Source organism: Eptatretus burgeri, chromosome 12, assembly GCF_056783735.1.
Source record: "Eptatretus burgeri isolate ZD-2024b chromosome 12, Ebu_testis_v1, whole genome shotgun sequence".
Classification (NCBI taxonomy): Eukaryota; Metazoa; Chordata; class Myxini; order Myxiniformes; family Myxinidae; genus Eptatretus; species Eptatretus burgeri.
The window spans coordinates 78,286,963-78,314,462 of NC_140972.1; the positions used below are offsets into that span (position 1 = coordinate 78,286,963).

At 44.9% G+C, this 27,500-nt stretch overlaps 1 protein-coding gene across 4 annotated transcripts in view; it reads right to left on the reverse strand.

Annotated features, from left to right (window-relative positions):
• The window catches only part of LOC147015960 (synaptic vesicle glycoprotein 2C-like), a 112,812-nt gene that overhangs the window by 53,917 nt on the left and 31,395 nt on the right, over positions 1 to 27,500 (reverse strand). For all 4 annotated transcript variants that reach the window (XM_085848631.1, XM_085848632.1, XM_085848630.1 and 1 more), the window contains exons 2-5: positions 14,012 to 14,635; positions 12,079 to 12,259; positions 6,331 to 6,482; positions 3,476 to 3,609 (exon numbers count right to left, since the gene is read on the reverse strand). In XM_085848631.1, coding sequence (XP_085704757.1) covers positions 3,476 to 3,609; positions 6,331 to 6,482; positions 12,079 to 12,259; positions 14,012 to 14,600 — 1,056 coding nt within the window. In that variant the 5' untranslated portion in view covers positions 14,601 to 14,635. The remainder of the gene's footprint in view (positions 1 to 3,475; positions 3,610 to 6,330; positions 6,483 to 12,078; positions 12,260 to 14,011; positions 14,636 to 27,500) is intronic.

Sequence of the window (27,500 nt, forward strand, 5' to 3'; positions counted from 1 at the left end):
AAGTGCAACATGGCTGCAACAAGCATATACATTGTCAACTGTCCAAAAGAGTTTGCATTCTTCATATAAAAACACAAATTAGATAGAACGGCACTTGGTAGAGCACAAACCTCCACCAGGCTGAACAGTTTGCGTTTTGTATTCCATTGATAGGGCAGATCTGAATCTGGACCTCAAACAAAATCTAATCGGCTTGCTCTTGTCACCGAACCATCTCATCCACCTAATTGCGTCATCACCCATGCATAATTTTTTGAAATATCATGCTATATCTTGTTTTTGGCCCAATCTTTCAACGGTGAAGAATCACTTAAAAAATTAAAAAAGAAATTCTCAGATCCGGATCCGGATTCAGATTTTCATCAAAATCGAATTGATTTGTCTTTGTCATACGCCCAACCTGTCCACCAAGTTTTGTCCGAATCTCTCCATAACGTTTTGAGATATTATGCTATATATCTATTTTTTTAGCCCTATCACTTGGATATTGGATCTGGATTTGATCCGGATTTTCACTGAAATTGAATCAAGTCTTCCTTGTCGTAAACCTGTTCACCAAATTCGTCAGAATTTGTCCACAACTGTGAGTTATCCTGCTCACAGAAAGACAGGAGTGAAAACAACATCCACCAACCTTCGAAGGCAGAGGTAATAAAACTTATATCAACAATTGCAGAAGTTCCCAAGTACAATTCCCGAATCAACTTTAGGGCTCACGACCTCCATGGGAGTGTGGTCGATGTGGGGAAATGCTGGAGGGAGGTAGTGTAAAATAAACTTCAATATCTCAGGAATGAGTAAACTAATTTTAATGCAAGTAGATTGCTTTTGTTCATAACTTAGTCCCTAGAATATCAATGAAGTTAATCATTCATGAAAGCTGTCATACAGAGTAGATTAGGCTGTCATTTATATTGAGGCATCCTGAAGTTTTGATTTCTAAGACTCAATATTTTCAATTCCATGATCAGCAACCTAAAAGTACATCTGCCTTGATTTCGATATTGCTTTATGGGCGATACAAACTCTGCAATGGGCCCACGAAGCACAATGCCAGCATTTAACTGGTTGTTACACAGCCAGTAATGTCCATTATCGGAGGAACCCACAGAGGGGGTGGGTGTGGGAAACAAGTAGTATTTTGTTGCAAAGGAAATAAACCATTTACCTATAAGTCCCCTCCTGGTTTCACTGGAGGGGACAATAGATTTGGTCTCTGTCCGTTCGTCCCACCTCTGGTTTTTCAGATTTTTTTCCCCCATACATTTAGCATATTCAACTGAAACTTGGTACGTGGCTTTATTATGATAATATACAGAATAGGTTCGCAGTTCAGGATGTTTCATCAATTTTTCGCAGAGTTATGCCCTTTTTAAACTTAGAAAATATCACATATTACACATACATGGGTCAATCACCCCACTACATTACACCCATAGGCCACCTGTCCAACCAGACTCCACCTCAATAAAATCATGCACCACCATTGTATGAAGCAGCATAGATAGGCAGGTCTCAGACCTTTGGAATGGGTGATAGACTGATAGTCCATGGCCCAGTGCAATTGTAGATGATACCAGGTATATTACCACGATGTATTATATATGCACATAAGCTGTACACATGTTTTTGTTTCATGTATGTACATCGGGTTATTAACCTCCGCCATGGAAGATCGGAGGTTACTGTTTTCACCCCTTTCTGTTTGTTTGTTTGTTTGTTTGTTTGTGAACATTATTATGGAAAAACTCCGACGGATTTCAACGAAACTTGGTGGGGGATTAGGTATGGTCCAAGGATCATGCCATTAGATTTTTGACTTGGTCAAAAATCCAATATGGCTGCTATGGCGGCCATTTTGAAAAAGTATTTGAATTTTTTTTTTTTTTGCATTTCTACATGTTTTAAGTGATTTCCAACCCCCCCCCCCCCCCAAAAAAAAATTTAGAGGGAAAAAAATTTTTTGCAACTTTTTTTTTTTCAACAAAATTTCGATATATATATATTTTTTTTGCATTTCTACATGTTTTAAGTGATTTCCAACAAAAAAAAAACATGCCAAAACTATAATTGCGGCTGATTTTGGAACTTTAGGTGGATATACCCACGTAAAATCAATTTCTCTCTCAAGGAATTTAGTTATGATGAATGAATTGAGTATGTAAAAGTTAAAAGTAAAAGGGAAAGTTGCAAACTATAACTGTGTGAGCACTGTTGACGTCAAATTGAATGAATAGGATATCAGGTTCACTTGAGTGACCTAGCAGTATTGGCGGCGGAGGTTTTGCACTCTACCGAGTGCTCCCCCTCTAGTTAACCTCCGCTATCGAAGATGGACGGAGGTTACTGTTTTCACCCCTGTCTGTTTGTTTGTTTGTTTGTGAGCAGTATTATGGAAAAACTCCTGGACGGATTTCGACGAAACTTGGTGGGGGAATTAGGTATGGTCCAAGGATCATGCCATTTGATTTTGGACTTGGACCAAAGTCCAATATGGCCGCTATGGCGGCCATTTTGAAAAATTATTTGAATTATTGTATTTGCATTTCTACATGTTTTAAGTGATTTCCAACCAAAAATAAATAAATTTGTTCGAGAAAAAAAAATTTTTGCAACTTTTTTCAAAACAAATTGATTTATTTGAAAAATATTTGAATTTTTTTTGCATTTCTACATGTTTTAAGTGATTTCCAACCTCCCCCCCCCCCCACAAAAAAAATTTGTTACAGAAAAAAAAAAATTTGCAACTTTTTTTCCCCAAAAATTTCGATTTTTTGGGCATTTCTACATGCGTGTCGATCTCGTTTAGTTTATTCAATCGTGGTTCAGTAGAGTCTGATCCGTTTTGACCGACAATGAATAGGATATCAGGTTCACTTAAGTGACCCAGCAGTATTGGCGGCGGAGGTTTTGCACTCTACCGAGTGCTCCCCCTCTAGTTTTTAATATGAAATAGGCAAAGCCTCGAAACGAACAAAACATGGTAGTTTAGAAAGTTTCTTCTTCTTCATTTTGGTTCCAGTATTGGCTCGAGCATGCGTTAAACCAAACCAATTTTTATCTCCGATTTGTTATCCCTGATTTCTTTATTAGTTTCTTGTCTACAAAAGATATCAATAAATGAAAATTGCTTTTCCCTTTATTTTGCCGAATAGACCCAAACACAGTGAGTTATAGGGTTTCGTCTTTGCCTTCATTTTGGTTCCTGTATCGGCTTCAGCGTGCATTAAATTGCAAACAATTTTTTTTTATCTCCCGAACGTTCATTGGGACCGATAGGAGACATGCATTACAAAGCAATTCTCACTCTTGTTTACATATAAATTGCCCATGTGCTTATTTAAACTTTCATTTTTGCACTTTGTCCAATTAAACCTTCATTCAGGCCCCAATATGGAAATGCAACCAAAACCTTTATGAGATAAAAAAAAAATTGAAAGATGTAAAATAATCATACAATGATTATTTAACTGACCTCCAGAAGAAATCGTGGACTCTCTGGAATAAAGGTGAGTGCTACAATGGCCATGACTGCAGGCAGGGCACACACAATGACGAAGACTCGCCAGCTGTGGAACTGGTATTCAGAGCCCATGCGGAAGCTCCAGCCTGCAGGTAACAAACATGGCCCTCATCCAAGGAAATAATGCATAATCTGCAATGCTCAAAATTGTAAGTAAATTACTTTGGAATTTATGTGACGAAGCATTAAGAATGACATTTATTTTCTATCTGATAGAGACCCTCCTTGATATAGAAACAACCTGCAGTATTAACACAATTCGAGATTATTTTTCTTGCATTGCTTTCACGCTCTAATAGACCCTCATATCATTTCGCTGGTTGGATGATGATCTGACTTCCGGTAGAAACGACTGCAATCTATGCACTTCATTTGAGAGTTTGACATTGAAGGACGTCAATATTAAAAAAATAAAATCGACTTGTCACTAGTTGGCTGTATGCTTGAATGTCTCATACACCCAATTTGCATCTCTCTGTGGAACTCTATCTGCTCCTGTCACCAACATTGAAAGTTACTATTATTATTCCTATTCACATGGAAGGGTATCCTTTTAACTACAGACTAATCCACCTTCTTCTCACAAGCAAATGGAGAGAGTCCATTATCTCTGCAGACCTCAAAACTTACCTTTTCACCAACTTTCACTTGAAATTGCCAGTTTGGTTTCTAAATTGCCATGCTACTCCAAAACAGCTCCTCCCACTTACTTTTGTATCAAACAATACTTCACCCATATAACAGGTGTGCTGCAGCTACCTCCCTGGCTTTGGTCTGTTCAAATAAAAAAGTGGCAAACCATATAGAACACGCACACAGTTCAATGCTGACAAGTCATACAAAGAATACCTGGAAAATCCTCAATTTTACTTCTGTAATCAGTTTCTAGCAGAGATGTTGACTTTATCGTTACAATCTATCCTTGCCTAACATTATCCTCAAAATTTCTTCCATGCATGAGCACCATCGTGGAATATTGCAGAATGCTGTGTGTGTGTGTGTGTGTGTGTGTGTGTGTGTGTGTGTGTGTGTGTGTGTGTGTGTGTGTGTGTGTGTGTGTGTGTGTGTGTGTGTGTGTTTGTGTGTGATTATTTGCATGATTTTTAGCTCATAACAGTTTACAAATGCTGATTCAGTGATATGGAGGACAGCTTCCATCCTTATAGCTGGTGCTTCTGATTTACATTTACTGTTGTTTCTTTCCACTGCATATTTTCAAGTTCTTTTCCACTTTGTCATTAATTTGTCAACTTTATAAGCAGTGTACAACTCTTACAAGGGCCTTGACCTCTGCATAAAAACAGCATTTTCATTCATTTTTGTATTCATATGGCAGAGTTATCAGAAGAAGAAAAAATCCCATGAACTCTCTTTTGTCATTAAAAAAGATTCGTCATAACATTATATACTAAAACATTTTCAACCTACCATCTCCTTTTTGGTCTTGCACCCTCTTCTCTTTCTTGGCTCTGTCCCTTCCAGATTTAAGCAGGATGCACACAGTCTACCAGTAACCCTCTTCCAAAACTCCCAAAATCCAGGATCACTGCTCACCTCCACTCATTTATTCCTCATTTTCCCACCTGTAGAATCAACTTCCACATCCTCTTCGATCTCATTCTTTCCTCCAGATCTTCAAGATCAAGACAGCTGTTCACCACTATCTCAGATCATCCCCAATCTAAAACATAATCTTTTATACCCCCGTTAACCCCACCCAAATCCCTCCATCCATCCAATTTTCCAGTTTTCCTTCCTTGGAGTTTCCTTTGGTGTCTACGTTGCCCACCCCATGCATCCTCTGTGTCCATATTGTCCACCCCATGCACGCGTGTTTTGAATTCTGTTTTTGTCTGTTGCGTCCTGATCCGTTCAATGTACTACCTCTTCCACGAGCCTCGACAATGTATATTAAAAAAGGGGTGGAATACTTAAGAATGGGGGGGGGGAGTGGATGTGGGGTGCAATTATGAGAAAAGAAGACAAGGGGTGGGGAAACAACAATATATGAGAGACTATAGAGGAATAAATAAAATAAAAGTGAAAGAAATATAGAGGAAGAAGAAAGAGCAATATATGACAATAGGGATCAATAATTCCCATCCAGTGTCCCAGATTCACCAAATCGCTTTCCACAGTTTCAGCGCAGCACAACATCATAGGCTTCAGCCATATGGAATTTGCTCAAATAAACAGGCAAACTTGGGTCAATCAGCAGTTTTAGAGGGGTTTCATAAGGCAGATTGCCCATAGTTATTATAATGTATAACAGGAATTATTAATTTAGGAAGGCAGTTGCAGGTGATCTTTATTTCCATAGCGGCTTCTATCTTTGTCTCCATAAAGTCCATTGGTATCGTTTTGTGCAGTTTAACAAACTTTTGTTAAATTATAGTATTCAAATACATCCATCAATGTGCTGAGCTCCTGGAAGTTTTGAGAAGAGCCCCCTGTACAGTCAACTCATATAGATGACTGAATATGGATTAAAATTGTCCTGCACAAGACATTAAATTGTCTGACACAAGCAGCAATTTAAATTATAATAAAAAATAACTAAATAATAAACAATATTCACAAATTTAAATTTTGGGTAATGCAATTGTTCTCTGTTATCTTATCTCTTTGAATTATTAAGACTTTGCTTGCATTCGAAAAAAAAAATGACTTGTTCGTTTAGATTTTAAACCAATATTTATTTTGCATTCATTGCCAGAATTCCTGGGCAATGATTACTCACCAGCTGCATAGATACAAGTGCTTAGATACATTAAGTGTGAAACAATGCCATTGTAAAAGTAGGTTACCGTAATGTGGGATAATAGCCCAGGCCATGGCAGAAGCAAAAATGCCACCAATCATCCAGAACATGCAAATCCAGCTTAGATGCTCTCCACGTTTGCTGTAAGCCAAGAACTCAGCATAGTAGGCATAAACAATGGGTATAACTCCACCAATCCTGCAAATAAACACAAATGATGGTTAGAATGCTTGTCAGTATAAATCATTTGTATGTCATATTCTGTTAGAGGTAAGCTGAAACGAGATTGAATGGTCGAAACAATTACACCATTAAGCTTTTTGGGGCCATAATATCAGCAGATAAGGGTGTATTCAGTGACTTAGTAAAACTATTCATGCATTCATTCATGTGCAGCACGTGCTGGCATGCATGCATCATTGTTGAGAGCACATCTCTACTGCTGATACAGTGCCCCCTGTGTGTTAGTGTAAGAATTTGAAATTTTACTCGGGTGTCAGCGTAAGCTCGCCTACTCTTCATGAAGGACATCATGGTATATTTGACGTCAACTGACTAATGCTAGCAGACGGGACACCCAGTTTAACGAGCTCACCATGCCTGTGAAACATTAGGATGACAGCTCTATAATTAGGCCTGGATTCAAACTCAGGCTAAACAACTTGAAGGCAAGTGCACACACTTAAGCAATCCTTCGAGCCAACAATAAAACTATATTATAGGTGTCACAAGCAAAAGTACCCATCGCCATTGGAGGGACAAGTTTAAGTGAATCTATCAATTTACATTATTTCATAGACTTTAATAAAAGTTAATGTAAAATTTCATGGACGTTATTTCAAAAGTGAATGTCGAGCTTTGACTGCGTTCACAGTTTTTCAAACGTAGCGTGGGAAGCGGCCACCGTAAATTGGAGACAGACGAACGCACAGCCAGACACCATGGTTCACAATATATGTATAATAGATGTCATGAAAGAGCTAAGTGGTGGATGGCAAAGGGTCAACGGATTGACACTGGAGTAAAATCAGTGGAGAAGAACTTACAGATACACCACAGTATCAGAACATATTAAAGGTTGTTTATTGGGGATGTTAAACTTCCGTTGGAAATATTAGATTGAGTGTCCATTTTGTTTATCTCCAGGTGATGTAGTGCTGCTTATATTATATTTAATTTGTTGTGGTTAAATTCTCATTCAAAAGATAATAATAGTCAAAAGCAATGAGGATGCCTTGATTATCGGCCATCAAAAAACGGAAGAAATATAAACAAGAAAAATTCGATGTGAAAAATGACCGCAGTGGAGGATGCTTCTCAGGGTGAAACCTTTCCAAGTTCCTGTGTAATGGGTTGAAACACTAATAAATTCTAACCTATTGAGCAATTGAAGTGCCTGCAAGATGAAACAATGCACTTTTATAATGACAAATGGTATGTATAGGTTAACATTTAAATTAATCAGTAAATGTTTTGGTGAGCAATTCCGTAAATTTGCACGTGAAGTGAATTCCTGCAATTGCTGAATGTGTGTGCCCACATTTCGGCCTATGTAAGCTCACGTACTCTTATGCAGAACACGCTTTTCATGGCTCCTAGAGATATTTGATCCGTAAATCTTGGAGGCTCGATGAGACGGGCAAGTTTTTGTACGATCATTGATGGATAATTCTCACTCACTCTCATCATGGTGTCCCTTTATTTTGAGTGCTCATCAATTTGTCGGCATTGTTCATTGGTCAATATGTTTTGCACAACATGTGACAAAATGGTATCAAAGATAATATTTGTGGTTTTCATTGTTGTTTTTATTTCAGTTTCAATACATTACTGATATGATATAAGTAACCAATGAACATAAAGGATAGTGTTATTTTTAAACACTGTTCCTCCTTCATCTGAATCATTCTGAATCTGCTTGTGATTTTATCAACATGGGATAATTCACCTGTGTTTGTGTGTGCAAAACAGACTTATTGTTTGAGATACTAACATAACATCTATGTACAGGAGAGGAGGGGTGGGGGAGTGAGAGGAGGGGGGAGTGAGGAGGGGTGCGCAAAGGGAAGGCAGCGTGAGGTGAGGGGAAAGAAGTGTGAGGGGAGGGGAGGGGAAAGCAGCATGGAGGGAGGGAAAGGGAAGGCAGTGTGAGGAGAGGGTCCGTCATGACATAAGCACCATCCAGACGATGGGTATACTAAGGAAGGGGGAGGAGAGGAAAAAGAGAGGTGGAGAAAGAGGGAGGGGTGGAGGAGTAAGGAGGTAGAGAGGTGGAGCGCGAGGGGTGGAGGAGCAAGGAGGCAGGGAGACCAAGGAGGGGTGAGGGAGCGAAGAGGGGGAGTGGGGAGGGGTGGGGGAGCAAGGAGGGGTAGGGGAAGGGAAAGCAGCATGAAGGGAGGGGAAAGCAGCATGCAGGGAGGGCAAGGTAAGGCAGTGTTAGGGGAGGGTCCATCCAGACACAACCACAGTCTGAACATGTCCGGAGATTACCACCATCTAGAAATAACCACCGTCCAGACATGTATGGAGATAACCATTGTCCAGGTATATGTGGAGATAACCACCATCCAGATACATTTAGAGACAGAAAGAGAGAGAGAGAGAGAGAGAGATCAGTGTGGGAGAATACTGTATAAGGAGGGGGTGGAGCGAGGATGGGACGAGAGAGAGAGAGAGAGAGAGAGAGAGAGAGAGAGAGAGAGAGGGAGAGAGAGAGAGAGAGGGAGAGAGAGAGAGAGAGAGAGAGAGAGAGAGAGAGAGAGAGAGAGAGAGAGAGAGAGAGAGAGAGAGAGAGAGAGAGAGAGAGAGAGAGAGAGAGAGACGGAGAGAGAGACGGAGAGAGAGACGGAGAGAGAGACGGAGAGAGAGACGGAGAGAGAGACGGAGAGAGAGACGGAGAGAGAGACGGAGAGAGAGACGGAGAGAGAGACGGAGAGAGAGACGGAGAGAGAGACGGAGAGAGAGACGGAGAGAGAGACGGAGAGAGAGACGGACACAGAGACGGACACAGAGAGAGACGGAGAGAGAGACGGAGAGAGAGACGGAGAGAGACGGAGAGAGAGACACAGGGAGAGAGAGACACAGAGAGAGAGAGACAGAGAGAGAGAGACACAGAGAGAGAGGGAGAGAGAGAGAGAGAGAGAGAGAGAGAGAGAGAGAGAGAGATGAGATGGGGTTATGGGGATATGGGAGTTAGTAGAGAATATGATATACTTTAGGAACAGCACACACACACACACAATTGTCATGTGACAGGCAAAAAATAATTGGATCTGTACTTGAGAAAACACGATGATACAGCGAACGGCTTGGAAATTCGGTGTTATCAAATGTGTTTTGCATTGAAACTCACAAAGAGAAAGCACACTGAGTTATATAAAATAACCAATTGATTTAGAAACAGTCCCCATTCGTATGCTGCTGAGGTTAATAACTAAAACCTCCAAGATAAGGGATGAAACTTTGCCACCATGGTGCCTGAAACAAAGCATACATGCATACACACACACACACACCGGCAGAGAGTCCCTAAATTACAGATCCAAATATACCCATATATGTACCTCTGCATTGTAGCAACTGCCAACTGTACATCCAAATCAGGGTAGGAACTGTACCACCATCCACTGTAGGGTGCTCGGCAAATGGCTTAAGCACTCAGGCAAGCACTCCAATCAAATGGTTGGCAAGGGATAGCTATGTCCGATTGTCCAAACTATGTCCAGATTCGACAAATGAACACTTTTTTAGAAGTCGGAACTGCTGCTAAGTTGAAATCTGGAGCTTAAATTTTGTAATTCTGCTTAGTTTACGAAACTCTCGAGGTTATGGCATGTGCGGAAATTAAATAAAGCCACCAATGCTGTCATCTCCGGGCGTTTATAAGCATCGCAATGTACCCAGTGATTTGTAGCTTTGATGAACAGGCATTCGATGATATGAGTGAGAAAAGTGAAAAAAACTTTAACGTGAAGAAATCGTTGCGGCTTATTTCAAGTCAAGGCTTGGTTAAGCAGGCCAAAAAACATGGCAGCTTCAGACCCCAGCGAAGTAACCCAGGATAAGCCTCAAGTCCCCAGAGAGCATGATGGCCGAGCATGCACCTGATAAAGGATATCAGACCAGATCCCATGACAGCAGTGGGTACCAGGAAGCACGTGCCACACCAACTATTGCTGCATGCATCCTGACCAACAGGACATCTCCCTCTCTGGGGTGGACTGGTCTAAAAATTGAGAATTAAATTCTCTTCCCAGCATTGGCTGCAGTGAAATCCTACTGGGAAGTAAGGGAGCTGTCGTTCTGCTAAGCTCATGCCTAATAGGCACAGCCGATTCCACTGCTTAGCCAGAAATCTTTAAAAAACATATACATATATATATATATATATATATATATATATATATATATATATATATATATATATATATATATATATATATATATATTGCTCTCGATAAGCATTGGAACAGTGAAGTCAAATTTGTTATTATTGCTATGTACACCAGCAGTATGTTTAGTCCCCCCATTTTAGGTAAGCATAAGTATGGGAACAGATGAATTTAAAGTCAATTAAAGTAGAAAAATAGTTAGTATTTGGTTGCATATCCCTTGCATGCAACAACTGCATCGAGCCTGTGACCCAATGACATCACCATACTCTTGGTATCCTCCTAGAGATGCTTTACCAAGCCTTTACTGCAGCCCTTTTCAGTTTTGATTGTTTTGGGAGGTTTCTGACTTTAATCTCCTCTTCAGCAAGTGAAATGAATGTTCGATTGGATTTAAATCAGGAGATTGACTTGGCCAGTCCAAAACCTTCCACTCCCCCCCCCCCCCAATTAATTCCTTGGTTGCAATGGCAGTGTGTTTTGGGTCATTGTCTTTCTGCATGGTGAAGTGCCACCCAATGAGTTTGGAGACATTTTCTTGCACATAGGCAGACAAAATGTTTCTGTACATTTCTGAATGCATTCTGCTGCTGCCATCATTAGTTACATCATCAAAAAAGATGAGTGAGCCAGCCATACAAGCCCAAGCCATGACACGACCTCGATCATGCTTCACATATGAGGTAACATGCTTTCGATCAGATGCAGTTCCTTCCCTTCTCCACACTTTTGGTAAAGGTTTAACTTGGTCTCATCTGTTCATAAAACTTTAGTTCCAGAACTCTACTGGCTCACATCTGTACTTCTTGGGAAATTATAATCTGGCCTTTCTGTTTTTGGTGTTGAAGAGATGTTTGCATCTTGCAGTGAAGCCTTTGTAATTCTGATGTCAAAGTCTTCTGTGAATTGTACATTGTGATACATTCACCCTGCACTCTGAAGGTTGTTGGTGATGTCACTGACAGTTGTTTTAAGGTTTTTCTTCACAGCTCTGATGATGTTTCCTTCATTAACGGCAGTTGTTGCCTTTCTTTCAGATTGCTTGCTTCATGCTGGTTTATGTCCACTGACTCGAAACGCAGACTCCCAGGGCAAAAGCAAAGACTAAAACCAAGACTAGACATTCACAGTTATTATATATGTGCAATGTTCATATATATATATATATACATACAAATTTTCTTGCTCAGATACCTGTTCTTTTAAGAATAGCTGATACTGTACAATTAATAAAAAGTCGTGTGTGTGTGTGTGTGTGTGTGTGTGTGTGTGTGTGTGTGTGTGTGTGTGTGTGTGTGTGTGTGTGTGTGTGTGTGTGTGTGTGTGTGTGTGTGTGTGTGTGTGTGTGTTACACTGAAAAATCAAACTTCATTTTATAGATATGTTTCCAACAAATGACTCACCCAATACCAGAAAGAAGTCGACAAAAGAGGAAACTTCCATAGCCCTGAACAAATGAAGAGAGGAAGGCGAAGAGACCATTGATGCAAAGACAAATGAGCAGAGACTGTCGGCGACCTAACTTGTCGCCCAAACCTCCAAAGACAAAGGAGCCAAGCATCATTCCCAGGTAAACAAGGCAACCTGTGGAAAAACCCAGACACATCAACAAAGGCTATTCATCAGTGTTAGACATGCAAATACAAGTGTAAGAGAGAGACACATTATTGGTATAGACTCAAAAACCAAAATAAATGCTTGAGCAATGAAACCACAAAACTCCAAAGGTGATAAACACTTCAGTGACATAGTCTCACGTTTTGGAATACCATATCGTGAGTGGCCTTTATATCTGTGTCAAGCCACAGATATGAAAATTTCAGCTGGGACCAGAATGTTAACAAAAGTAATATGATGCTTCAACCATGAAAGAAGTCATATTATGAGAGCATAAAAGATTCTCTTATCAATGTACAGTCAAGAATCATGTTCTAGTCTCGCTTGAGTCTCTACTTTGCAGGGACAAGATATATTTTTTGAATGTGCATCTAAGGTTCAGGTTGGAAATTATACAGAAAATCGCTTGCTGCACAACAATTCGTCAAAATCTGTTTCATTTCACATTAATTACAAGGATATTAGTCGACAATGGATATAGTAGTATATCTATCTATACATCGTCACCCTCATAACAAAAGCGCCTGTCATTTTTTTTTCCAGTTTTTGAGATTTTCTGCCGAAGTCATCTTTAGCCTTGACGTAATCATAATAACGAGTAACTTGATTTGTACCTCATTTAGCTTCCATTAACAACTCTGTGCACAAGAAATTGTGAATAAATATTCGTTGATGAGGAATTGCTGCAATATTTCATGTTTTTCTCAAAACTGGTAAAAATGACTTAGGCACTTTTGTTATGAGGGTAACGATATATACATATACTGTATATATGTACAATTGTGTATATATATATATATATATATATATATATATATATATATATATATATATACACACACATACATACATACATATATACATATCAAAAGAAAGACCCACTCACATCCATCACCTTTGAATGGAGGGAATAACCAATTAGGTCTCATCGAATCAATTAACCAAGGTAGCTCAAATTATATCAATAAATCGACTCCTCCCATGCTCTTATAGCCAAAGAAAGCTGCATAAAGCAACCATGAAAGGCTACCTCAGGTAAGCCCCTTGCCGTTTGAAACTCAACCCGAGTTCTTCTACAGCTGTAGGCATTCAAGTAGTACCGTACATGCATTATAATTCCAACGTTGCACACTCTCAGCTGTTAGACCAGTTTCATCACTTTTGGCAAGTCATCATCACCAGATGGAAATGCATGCCACCAAGGCTCCCAAGCATATACCACATCCAATGTCAAAATAGCAGTCAACATATACTGTAAGTAAGATGACTCAATCATGTTGCTCACCCACAAATGGAAGGAATAACAAATCAGCTCTCACCAAATCATTTATCCATAAAATTCTGTAATCAACTCCTGCTCTTCTTGCGAAAGAAAGCTGCATAAAGCAACTAAGAAAAAGCTACACAAGGTAAGCCCTTTGCTGTTTTAAACCAGGTTCCACTACAACTGCAGACATTCACAAGTAGCACATGGTTGAGAATCCCAATAATAAGTTATACACATAATTAGGAAATCAGAATAAATTTTATTCTTATGAAATACATATGCTTGTATGTTGAAAATAAAAATTTGTCTTGATATATTGCATCTCTCTCTTATAAGCTTTTGAAAGCTCCTTGTATATGCTGGTTTCTGATGTGTAGGTACCAACATGTACATTAAACGCAGCTATCAAAAAGCAGATCTCAGTGTGTTAAGCAGAGATGGTCATCACTCACCAAGCCAGCCTTTGCTTGAGTCAGTGATGCACAGATCCTTTTCAGCACTGGGAAGGACAAAACCAACTACGAAGATTTCCACTCCATCAGCCATGAGGGCAAGCCCAAGGACAATGAACAACTCCCATTGGAAACGGCCATGGCCACATTCTTCGAGAGTCAGCTCATACTGCTGTGCCATTTGCTCTTGATCGCTTTGCCGCTCAACAGCATCTGCATACTGCCCTCCAATATCCCCTGATACCCCACCGGCCACAGGCAAGTGGTTTGCCTTTCCAGAGTTTTGGTGAGGGATGCCCTGATATTCACCCTCATAAATTTCATCCTCCTCATCATGCCCTTCAGTTGCATCACTGGAGGCATCATCATTGGGACCATCATCAGTTTCATCTGCAAAAGAACTTTGACGAGCATACATGTCATCATCTTCATCCTCTTCAAAGCGAAAATAAGAACGGCCTGAATGCTCATCTTGAACACGGTCTACACCTCGTCCAACCTTCTTTATGGCTTGCCGTTTCACTTCTCGCGCAATATCTTTGGCCCCCTTCATCAAAGATGAACGCTCGCGAGGGGGTCCTTCATCCATGGCTCCAGGTGATTGTTTGATGCTCACAGTTTTATCTGGGGGAAAATGGCAAGAGGCATGAAGGATAGGATTGGATGGGGGTTGACACCTAATACAACTTTTCAAAAGAACAATGGTATGAATTATACCATTGAAGACTGGACAATGACCAATACACTCAGAATATGTTTACATTGTGCAACCATCTCATGATATTCCTGGGGAATATACTGGGGTTTTGGCCCAGTGGCAGATCCTTCCCATGCAATAATAGGACAACATAATCTTCCATTTAGGGAGGGGGCATGATCGACTCTTCGCTCACTGTGTATCCATCCCAGATACTGCATCAGCCTACATTATTTTGGCAGGGTTTGCCTTAAGACCACACTAATTAAACTCCCAACACATAAGCGGGATTGCAAATGAAAATAAGTTATTGGCGGCCGAAAGTCTACCCCACCCCAACCCCTAAGAGCATATAATTTTGGCCATTTTTCATGGTGAGGATTTCCCACTGGGCCAAGAAAAAATTCCATTGCAAGTTTAGCGGGACATTTGCATAAAGGGGTACTCATTGGATGTCATTTGATATATTCAGCGAATGAGGATGTAGGTATGATTTTGATTCATGTGATCAAAATATTTCCCTCTGCCCAACCCCTTTATTCCATTTACACTACATGGTACAACTCCTCCTCATTGCACTCGGCTAATTTTTTTTGTATAAAGAGTCCGGGCCATGCAAGAGCTAAAACAATGAATGGATCAGGATGCAACAGAAAAAAGGAACAGTAGAGAGAGGGGGCAATAACCAACAGCAGAGTTGAAGGTCAAAACATAGGGAGACGCAGACAAACAATGGACGTGGGGAGTAGTGAGGGGTTGGGGGGGGGGGAGATGCATGGGGTGGACAAGATGGATACAGAGGGAAACTCTCCAGGAAGGAAAAACTGGAAATTTGGAAGGATGTAGACTTGCAGTGGTGGGAGGGGATTGGGGAGGGGGAGCATTCTTGGGGGTAGAAGAGGTCATTGTTTGAGATGGGGGATCTGAGATGGTGGTGAACAGCTGTCTAAAAGACCTGGAGGAAAGAATGAGATTGAAGAGAATGTTGAAGTTAATTTCACAGGCAGGGAAAAATAGAAACAAACGAGTGGACATGAGCAGTGATCTGTTCGCACACAAAATTTCAGCTTTTTTCGTCACCTGTAGGTACCGAACATGGATATCAGTTAGTCAGTGAGTGAATCAGTCAGTGGTTAGAATGAGCTTTATATATTAGGACATTATATACACACACACACAAACACACACACACACACACACACACACACACACACACACACACACACACACACACACACACACACACACACACACACACACACACACACACACACAGACACACACACACACACACACACACACACACACACACAGTGGGGAATACAAGTATTTGATACACTGCCGATTTTGCAGGTTTTACCACTTACAAAGCACGTAGAGGTCTGTAATTTTTATCATCGGTCCACTTCAACTGTGAAAGACGGAATCTAAAACAAAAATCCTGAAAATCACATTGTATGAATTTTAAATAATTAATTTTCATTTTATTGCATGAAATAAGTATTTGATACATCAGAAAAACAGAACTTAATATTTGGTACAGAAACCTTTGTTTGCAATTACAGAGATCAGACGTTGCCTGTAGTTCTTAACCAGGTTTGCACAGACAGCAGCAGGGATCTTGGCCCACTCCTCCGTACAGATCTTCTCCAGATCCTTCAGGTTTCAGGGCTGTCGCTGGGCAACACAGACTTTCAGCTCCCTCCAAAGATTTTCTATTGGGTTCAGGTCTGGAAACTGGCAAGGCCACTCCAGGACCTTGAGATGTTTCTTACGGAGCCACTCCTTAGTTGCCCTGGCTGTGTGTTTCGGGTCGTTGTCATGCTGGAAGACCCAGCCACGCCCCATCTTCAATGCTCTTATTGAGGGAAGGAGGTTGTTGGCCAAGATCTCACGATACATGGCCCCATCCATCCTCCCCTCAATACGGTGGTCGTCCTGTCCCCTTTGCAGAAAAGCATCCCCAAAGAATGATGTTTCCACCTCCATGCTTCACGGTTGGGATGGTGTTCTTGGGGTAGTACTCATCCTTCTTCTTCCTCCAAACACGGCGAGTGGAGTTTAAACCAAAAAGCTCTATTTTGGTCTCATCAGACCACATGACCTTCTCCCATTCCTCCTCTGGATCATACAGATGGTCATTGGCAAACTTCAGACGGGCCTGGACATGCGCTGGCTTGAGCAGAGGGACCTTGCGTGCGCTGCAGGATTTTAATCCATGACGGCGTAGTGTTACTTCTGGTTTTCTTTGATACTGTGGTCCCAGCTCTCTTCAGGTCATTGACCAGGTCCTGCCGTGTAGTTCTGGGCTGATCCCTCACCTTTCTCATGATCATTGAGGTTCCACGAGGTGAGATCTTGCATGGAGCCCCAGACCAAGGGAGATTGACTGTTCTCTTGAACTTCTTCCATTTTCTAATAATTGCGCCAACAGTTGTTACCTTCTCACCAAGCTGCTTGCCTATTGTCCTGTATCCCATCCCAGCCTTGTGCAAGTCTACAATTTTGTCCAAGGATGTCCTTAGACAGCTCTCTGGTCTTGCCCATTGTGGAGAGGTTGGAGTCTGATTGATTGTGGACAGCTGTCTTTTATGCAGATTAACGAGTTCAAACAGGTGCAGTTAATGCAGGTAATGAGTGGAGAATGGGAGGGCTTCTTCAAGACAAAACTAACAGGTCTGTGAGAGCCGGAATTCTTACTGGTTGGTAGGTGATCAAATACTTATTTCATGCAATAAAATGCAAATTACTTATTTAAAAATCATACAATGTGATTTTCAGGATTTTTGTTTTAGATTCCGTCTTTCACAGTTGAAGTGTACCTATGATAAAAATTACAGACCTCTAAGTGCTTTGCAAGTGGGAAAACCTACAAAATCGGCAGTGTATCAAATACTTGTTCTCCCCACTGTGTATGTATGTATGTATGTATGTATGTATGTATGTATGTATGTATGTATGTATGTATGTATGTATGTATGTATATATATATGTATATATATATATATATATATATATATATATATATATATATATATATATATATATATATATATATATTTGTTGTGGATCCGGGGTGGCGGGAACCTGACCCGGTCCGAGGTGCCAGCCTCGCCACCGCAGTCTCCGGGAGTCTAACGCCGGCCGGCTCGGCACCGGCCTCGGGTCACGAGTCTTCAATCGCGATACCAACGTAATCCTGTACCTTACCAGTTGGGGAGATAGAACCCCTAGTTACAGACTGGCTTTGTCAGTGACCGAGCAGAGTCTACCAGCCTGTAACCATTTTTGGTCTTGTATGCCAATCGAACGGATCGTTCCTCGACGCGACACGCATTAATCCATTGCGGCAACTGCATAAGAATTAACCAGATTTATTGGGGAACATCAGGGATCACAACACAAGAAATAAACACTACAATGGTTATACTAACTATCTACCCGTTCTTACCTAGGGAACCATGGTCTAAAGGTTTCGAGGGGATTCTACGAAATATGCCTTATACAACACTGCAAACAAAACAGACAGACAAACAGCATGCATGTACACAGAGTACTTGGTGATGGCTCATGGACGAGAGGACCGTGTCCAAAAGCACGAATATCGCTCGTAACAAGCGATGGTGTCCACGGGTTCAAACTCCCGCTCGAACGTGCTGCGCGGCAAGATGGCGGCGCGGTATTCTTCCTCCTTTAGTCACCACGTGCGCGGTCTCCGCGCGCTCTGACCTCGCGTAGGGTCGAAGATGAGCCTCAGCTGATCTCTCTCACGGTCCACCACACAAATCCCTGGCCTGGCCTGTTCTCCATACAAGGCCCAAGTCGAGATCCAAGTTCCACAGGCGGATCGGCAAACGTGACGCGCCGTTGGTGAGTAAGGACCGTCCGAAGGTCCGGTGTCTCCTCTCCGGCCTTCCCGCCTCGAAGCCCGACTCCCGCTTCGTCCTCTCAGTGCCTTTCTCGGTCGAATCACCGACGTGCAGGTCGGGTGAGCGTCTCTCCCGGCAGATCCAACACGGTGCCTCCTTCGTTCGCTCGCCTTGAGCGACTCCGAGCACGCCTCGAGAACCCAGCCGTTCCTCACACACAGCACTCCTTTGTTTGCTCGCTTCGAGACGCGAACACTCCTTTTAACTGCCTGCCGTTTTCAAACCGCCAAAACTGAACCTGTCCACCAGGTCCCTTTTTCCCTCTCTCTCTGAGACACGAGCACACTTGGAGCGCCACTACTTCCACATACTCATATTTTGTTTCTGCTTTCTCTCGCTTCTCTCTGACCAAAAAGCCCCGCCCCTTCGCGTCACTTCCTCTCCAGGCCACTCCCCTCCCGTTCGTACAGGAGAGGAAGAAGAATCATCTCGAGTTTCTCTCGTTTCACCACCGTATGAACATAAAAACACAGTCTTCTACATCTCCTGACACACATATCGTCCCTTATACCACACAACCTATCTAAACAGGCATTTAATGGGGGATCTGAGTTAATCCTACATTTAGTAGTCCCATTAAGGGCCATTTCCGTAACAATATATATATATATATATATATTTATTTATTTACTTTGATTAGTACAACAAAATTTAAATATGCATTTCAATAAAATAAACATTATCAAAGCTTTTCGACATGCACTCCTCAGGATAAAACTGCAAGCAGATGAAGAAGAAGCACCAATTTCTCATTTATAAAGTTACAATGTAATGTCCTCAACCTTGATTGGTTGAGAGAAAAAAAGGACAGGATTACCTGATTAGTGGAACTATAGAGCATCATGAATAATGATTAGGTGGAGATGAATCACAAAGTGCCAGCGGAAACGTAATGCTAATTATCTGAGAGCTAGTTGTGGGGGGGGGGGGTGTGGATTTTATTATGACTCAATGTTAACAATGGTACAGTTGTCGCACAATCAAGCCATCATATTCAAAATAGATATAATATAAAGTTCAGACAAATTCTTTCTGTGTACAAAGAATAGGATTGGTGGACCTGATGAATCTGGCTCCCATTGCACGAAGGTGAGCTAAACTGTGTCCTCTAGTCAGGATTTTAAACCAGCCAACACGATATTGTTCTGCACACTGAGGATTATTCAGTTAATGGTGATCAATTGCAGCGGCACAGGCAATAGATGTCGCACTGTGTACATTATTGCAAGCCCGAGTTGGTGGTCTGTTCTGATCCCCAAACGGACGTGTTGTTCACGACGATCCTTCAATCTCAAAGATGTGCGGTCCACACACCGAGCATCACACTGGCACTGAAATTCATTTTTAAAATCTTCCTTATCTGAGAGGTGGGCAGAACGTCTTTTTGGACTAACGGAAGCAACGAGAGGGTGGTGAAAATCACTCGTGGTTGAACAGCATAGTAAGAATGGGACACTGTCTGTTTGATCTGCTTTTCAAACCATTGAGACACTTTGCCTTTCCAAGGTAGACGTTGGTATACGGGACATTTACCAGGTCCAATTATATGATTCTTTGGTGAGTTCAGGAATTTGTCCATGTAAGTATATACATATATATATATATATATATATATATATATATATATATATATATATATATATATATATATATATATATATATATATATATATATATACACACAGGGGGCTACAAAAGTAGGTATACAGTAATGAAAACAAGTACAGTCCTTACTGTATGGATACTTTTGCAGCCCCCTGTATATATATATTGTTGTGGTTACCAGATTCGCAAACCACCATTCAGGTCCCTTAGGTGAGGTATCTCGGTAAGTGCATGTGTAGTTAGGCCCAAACCCGTTGTCTAGTGGGAATACATGTCATTTATGCGAGCTGCGACTCTTCAGGATAGCCGTTTTTCTTTTACTATCTTTATTTTGGACCAACCGCCATGATCACAACCACAACATCAACCACCGACCACAACCACCGCTTCACCACAACCGCCACGACCTTCACGCACACCTCACAACCGTAGCATCGCCACCGTTCTTGCCCCGCTGTGGGTACCGGTGTTGGACTCATGCAGAACGCACGTCGAACAGCGTGTACAAAACCACGGATTTTCTGCTTCAAAAACGGATCAAAAACGACACACGCCCACTTTTTGCCGTCCAATCGGTGAGCGAGGGGCGAATTGGCCCCGCCCCCAGGGCGATCGATATATGCAAATTTGTGGATCAAAAAGCCTTCACGCCCACTTTTTCTCGGGCCAATGGGGAGCGAGGTGAAAGGTCAAAGGGAGGGGGTCAAAGGCGAAGTTACGGGGGGGGGGTGATAAAAGGACGGTGTTCGTCAGTCAGGGTCGGAGAGTCGCAAAGGAGTCAGAAGAGAGTCGGGAACGAGAACGGAGGGAGAGTCGCAAACAAGAACGAGAAGGAGTCGGAACGGAGGGGACGAGTGTGGAAGTCTGGAGCCAGAAGCCTGCGGTGGCTGGAGAGGCTGAGGAGAGTCGGACGAGGGGGTGCTCGCGTCGGTGCCAGGAGCTGCACGCCCGAGGGAGGCCGGCAGCGCGACCTGGCCGAGGTGGAGACGCACACCAGGGATAATAAAGATCCTCTATACCCCGAGCATTAGCAACCCCCCTCCTGTTTCCCCCCGCGCTGAGATAGTGCGACCAAGGGGGCCCCGTTCCCACCCCCTGCCAGGCACTGTCCACGAGGCCCGCGGGTTGCGGGGCCATCGCCGCTCCGCGTCTCATCACCAGACGGGTAGGCCCGACCCGGTCTCGGCCTCAGGCCTGCCCCATTCTTGGGGGATTTCTTTTCCTTGGTTTTGGGTATGTGTTGTCGGCGCCGTCTGTGAAGTAGAATTGTATAAGTGTTGCCGTGTGCTCGGTAGTCGGTATTAGCTCTGCACTGTGTTTTCACTTTTATATTTGCTTTTTGTGTAAATGGAATTGTGTTTTCTTTTTTGTGTGCATTTGGTGGAATTGTATTTGTGTGCTTTCCGTTCGTCGCGAATAAATGTGCTTTATTGTTGAACTGTTCTCCCGCTTCGCTTCGTCTTTTCCTCCATTGAATCCCCATCTTGCTTCACGTAAAGGGTTGGTAGTGGGCTGAATACGCCCGATAATTAATCGAACCGTCGAGGTCGACGATAACACCGCTCGGTTATTCTGATAGTACGGAACGGGTCGCTTAAGTGGCCCGTGTCCGAAGTCGACCTGCGGCGAGGTGCGATCGCCCGGTCTACCCTCCGCGTGGGTACTTAGGTAGTTCGAATTTGGCGAGCAACCCTATCCCACACGGGGGCTGATTGGCTCGATCGCGGTGAGACCGAAAGGTCCACCCGTGACTGGTTCCCGGCGTTAGTCCGAGAGGGTCACGACTGGATTGTCCGTCCAGTGGGCGACGTGCCGCGATTCGAGTTACGTGGCCGTTCGCACGCCGGCGGGCGCGAAGACCGCAACACTGGTGTCAGGTCGTGCGATACGGATTCATCGCCCTCCTCGCGGCACTGGTATCGGAGAACAGGAAAACGGGCTCTCCTGTCTCCGGATAAATTCACGGGAATCGGTCCAGGGGTGAGAGAAGCGACCCCCGATTCCCTCCAAATTACGAGCGAGCAAATTAACCCTTCACGAGAAGCAAGATGGCGTCTCAAGGCGAGCGGGAGCCGGGGGTATTAGAAATGTATATGTGTAATAATGTAGAGTCCATGGTCCAGGATGGAATCCCCGAGCAGGAAATGTTGATTGTGCAGGAACACGGACTCGCCCAACTGAACCCAGGGCCCGAGGTGGGTGCGGCAGCGGCCGCGGTGTATGACACCTCCCCCCCCCTCTCCACCAAGACCCTTCCCCAACCCTTGCCGAAACGGCTCAGCTGAGTGCATCCAACATGGCCCAGCTATGCGCCATGCTGGCGGCAATGAACGAAAATATGAATGCGAAAATGATCGAAAAAATGGATGCAAACACAAATGAAATGAAAAACGAAATGAAAGACATGAACAAGCAAATGAATGAAGTGAAAACGACGATGGATGCGAATACACAACAAATAAACGAAAAGATGGATACATTCACAAACGAAATAAAACGCATGAAAACTAAAATGGAAACAAACATGAAGGAAGAAACGAGAAAGCTACGGGGTGAGACGCAGAACATGGGCCGATGCCTGCAGGCGGGCATGAAGGCCGTGAGCAGGGAACTTAAAATGGCGACTCCACGTGTCGGAACAAACGAGCTGGAAGGGGGTGCAACGGCTGACAGGCCCGCGGTGGAGGTGGGTAAGGAAAAAGTAATTCGGGAGAGAAGAGACGAGGTGAAAGTAATTGCGAGGGAGAGAAAAGAACAATTAATACGGAAAGCAAGGATGAGGTACGCGGAGATCGTGAAAGAGCAAGGAGTGAAAAACAGGGAAGGACGGGAGCGACTTAAAGAGAAAGCAAGGTTGACCTACTTAAAGATAAGGGAAAGACGCCAGAAAGAAGCGGAGACTAATAGACAGGAGGGGACAACAGAAACTTATAAATGTATAGAGACACGGGAGACAGAAAAAATAGAGGAGAGACAACACGATGAAGACGGGGTAAGTGACGCGCACACACACACGGAGGTAGTGGAGGATAATGGGGGTGAGCTCGCGGAGCGTGTGGGGACCCGGTGCGAGCACCTGGATGACCTCCTCCAGGAACGAGGGGAGGGAGTATGCCCCCTTGAGGCAAGTCACGACCAGGTGAGTTCGGTCGTGTTTTGCGAGGTTGAGGGGACGGGTGCTGTGGACGGGTGCACGGAGAGCTTGGGGGGTATAGAGGTCCCGGAGACCCTTGTGGGGACACAAATCCCCAGTGTGGTTGTCCCTGTGTGTGTGGTGCAAGGTGTGAGTGCGTCCTCGTGTGTGGAAGCGACCCCGTGTGTGAGTGGTGTGGTGGCGATGGTGCCAGAGTACGTGCTTCCCAGCACGCCGTGTGTGGATGAGGCACCGTGTGTGAGTGTCGCCGTGTGTGTGAATGAGACACCGCGGGTGAGTGCCCCCGCGTGTGTGGATGAGGCACGGAGTGTGGATGAGGCACCGCGGGTTAGTGCCCCCGCGTGTGTGGATGAAACGGCCAGTGTGGATGAGGCACGGAGTGCGAGTGAGGCACCGCGGGTGAGTGCCCTCGCGTGTGTGAGTGAGGCACGGTGTGTGGGTGAGGCACCGCGGGTGAGTGCCCCCGCGAGTGTGGATGAGGCACCGCGGTTGAGTTCCCCCGCGTGTGTGGATGAGGCACGGAGTGCGAGTGAGGCACCGCGGGTAAGTGCCCCCGCACGCGTGAGTGAACGGCTGTGTGCAAGGTCGTTGTGTGCCAGGGAGACCGTGTGTGTGAGAGAGCGGTATGAGAGGGAGATGTCGGTTGGCATGCGGGAGCACGCAGCCGCGTCTCCCCGTGTGAATGTGATGGAGTGGACTGTGTGCGTCGTAACACGCAGGTGTGCGTGGGTTGAATGGCGACGACGAAGGCGACATGAGAGGAGAGAAAGCCGAGTAGCGGCTGTAGCTATTTCGTGGACCGTGCCGGGTTCACCCAGCAGTGAGCACGCGGTTCGTGCTGTTCAACGCACGAGACCGCCACGTGCTCGCTTGCGAGAGTGAAGTCCCGGTCCGGAAACGCACGCGGTGGATTTGCCGATCCCGCGGACGGACAAAGTTTAGGCAGGTAAATGGATTTGGACCGGACGGGTTCTCCACGCGATCGTGTGTGTTAAGCTCCAACGGGCAAAGCACATGTGTTCGCGTGGGGAACCCCTCGAGACGTGGGGCTTGTTTTTTTTTTCTGCGCACGGTGACGTCATGGCTGCACGTGGGGTTGGAATCCGGCAGGAGGGGTATCTCTGCCGGATGGCACCGTCCAAGGAGGGACGAGGAACACGTGCAGCTGCATGACGTCACGGGCAGGTGCAAAGTGCGCGAGCTCTGAGTTGCCGCGCAGGTGCTGCGCATGGGAAAAAAAAAAGCAAGCCTCACTTTCGGGTGTACAGGATTCCTGGGCAAGGGGTGAAAGACCCCCCTTACCCGGGGCACAGGATGAAAACTAGTTAGGGGGAAGGGTTAGCTTAGTTAGACCGACTTCATGGGGCAGGGGTAAGTCCTCATGGAGTCCGTGGAATGGATTAGTTAGAGGGATTGTAGCCAGATTTAGGATGGGAAAATGGGAAATAAAAGGGATTATTTGAGACAGAGACAGACTGTGAATGTGTAGAGGGGACGTAGCTTAGCGACGTAGTGTTAAATGGAACGTGCTATAGTATAAGGGACGACGTGGGAGCACGAGTTAGTTAGGGGATGCAGATAGAAGGTTGGCAGAGTTCAGCGGTGTGTGTGTTGAAGAGTTGGTGAGTTATGAGGTGGAGGCATGTGCTTGGTGAGTGAGTGAGGCCAGCGGGTCTGTGTGTGTGGAGCGAATGGGGAATGCATGGTGCGATGAGTGATTGGGGGGAGGAGTGACTCCCGCCCAAGGGAACCCCGGGGTCAGAGTAAAGTGAGTTAGGGGGTTAGTTAAATTGAAAAATGGAGGTCGTTTTGTTGTTGGTGGGAAAGTAGGCTCGAGACCCATTTGGAGGGGTGCAGGAGCCCTGTTGACGGGCTTGGGAGCGTGGCTGCGAAAGGTGAGTATCGCTGAGAGGGTACCCCGGGCACCAGGCTAGTCGGCCGCGGTAGGCCATGGGCCCATGGGGGGCCGGGATAGAGGAGTGGGCACGGGTGCGCCTGCTTGGTGCGGGGGGCCCGGGGCGCCATTAGCCGCGTGGGCAGTGTTGTGGGCACGGGTGACCCTCGGAAAGGGGCCCGGGAGGCCGGCCTGCCACGTGTGCGTTTCAGGGGAGGTGCCATGGGGGGCACTCCCCGGTGTTAGGGAGCTGGTAGGCTCGGAGGCAGTGTAGTGCCCGGGGGTGCCATAGCGGGAGAATCGGCAGAGGGTCGTGCCTGCCAAAGGGAGCCACGTGTCCCAGCCAGGAGACCGTGTGAGGGCACGGAGCGAAAATTGGGGGGCAAGGCCCGAAATTGTGAGGACACCAACACAGGCGACGGGAATCTGGGTTGTTAGAACCAATAGTTTAAGCGAGAGGCGCTTGTTGAAAGCCCCGGGGTAGTTTAACAGTTAAATGGTTAGGGTAGATTAGGAGATGTACCCCTCCGCACCATCCATCCCATCGCTGTCGTTGTGGGCCGCTGGACCCACTTTGGTTATAGATCGCCGAACTCTGGGGAGGCCATTCTGAGGCTTGAGTTGGGCCTCGACACAGGACGCTAGCTCTCCCTTGTTCCCCTCCGGGAAGGGAACGTAGGGGTTGGGAGTAGGCTAGGTGACAGGATAAGTTAGCCGAACAAGGACGATAAAGGGGGTTAGGGGACGATTTATAGTGGGGAAGTAAAAATAAAAACAACAAAAAAAAAAAATTAAGTTGGGGCTAAATTGGGGTTTGACAAATTAAGGGAGTGGGTATGTACAGTGACAGGCAAAGGCGATAGGTTGGGAGGGAGACAGGTAGGTAGGTCCGAGCCCGCCTTCCAAGTGGCCAGCACCACCGCACTCCCTCCACCAACCTCCATTGAACGGCAAAGGCTGGCCAACTTCATCGGCTGGCCGTGTTTTGCTTCAAGGCGGAGGCCGGCCAAGTTCATCGGCAGCTGTGTGCTGCAAGGCCTGTGCCGGCCAGTTCATCTGCTGGCTGTTTTTCTTCGAGGCCTGTGCCGGCCAGTTCATCTGCCGGCTGTGTTTGCCTGCAACGGTCTTCTTCTGCGGGCTGTGTTTGCCTGCTCACCTTTGCCATGCCATGCCCACTGCCCACGTTCACCAGCCCCGTTCAATTTTTGCTTTGCCCCCCCTGTTCATTTCCATGTGCGCCAGGATCAAGGCAACAGTTTGCAAGCTGCGAGAACTGCCCTGTTGGCAGCTACAACACGGGCCTGCAGTGGCGGCCCGTGCACCGTGTTTGCGTCCATCCATTCATGCATCCATTCGTTGTGCTCATTGCGTGTGCCACTTGAGCTGGCACGGAGACTGCGTTTTGCAGCCCAAGCACCGTTGTGGTTCACTGAGTTCAGTTCAAAAGGGAAGGCCTTGGACTGCGTGTGAGCAGCCAGCCACGTTCCCTGTCACCTGCATTGTTTTGAGCCAGAGACTGCATGCGGGCAGCCTGGCTCCCTGCTAACTGCTTTCTTTTGCAGAGTTCAATGATCCTGGGCCATGGTTTAGTGTAAGATTTGTAAGTTAAGGTTAAGATGTACTGTACATATGAGTGCGCCCCCGGCATGTTTGTCTTAGCGCCGGCAATTTTATTTAAGTCGTCCGTGTGAGTGAGTTTGTTTAGGTAGTTACGCAACCCTCAGGTTATTTATTTTGGGGACACGAATACCATGAATGTCGCACTCAGGGATCCGTAGGTAAAATGTACTAGGGGAAAACTACACATGATGGCACACGAAAATTTGACGACTCGGGACGAGTCTGTAAAAAGGGAAGGGGGTAGTGTTGTGGTTACCAGATTCGCAAACCACCATTCAGGTCCCTTAGGTGAGGTATCTCGGTAAGTGCATGTGTAGTTAGGCCCAAACCCGTTGTCTAGTGGGAATACATGTCATTTATGCGAGCTGCGACTCTTCAGGATAGCCGTTTTTCTTTTACTATCTTTATTTTGGACCAACCGCCATGATCACAACCACAACATCAACCACCGACCACAACCACCGCTTCACCACAACCGCCACGACCTTCACGCACACCTCACAACCGTAGCATCGCCACCGTTCTTGCCCCGCTGTGGGTACCGGTGTTGGACTCATGCAGAACGCACGTCGAACAGCGTGTACAAAACC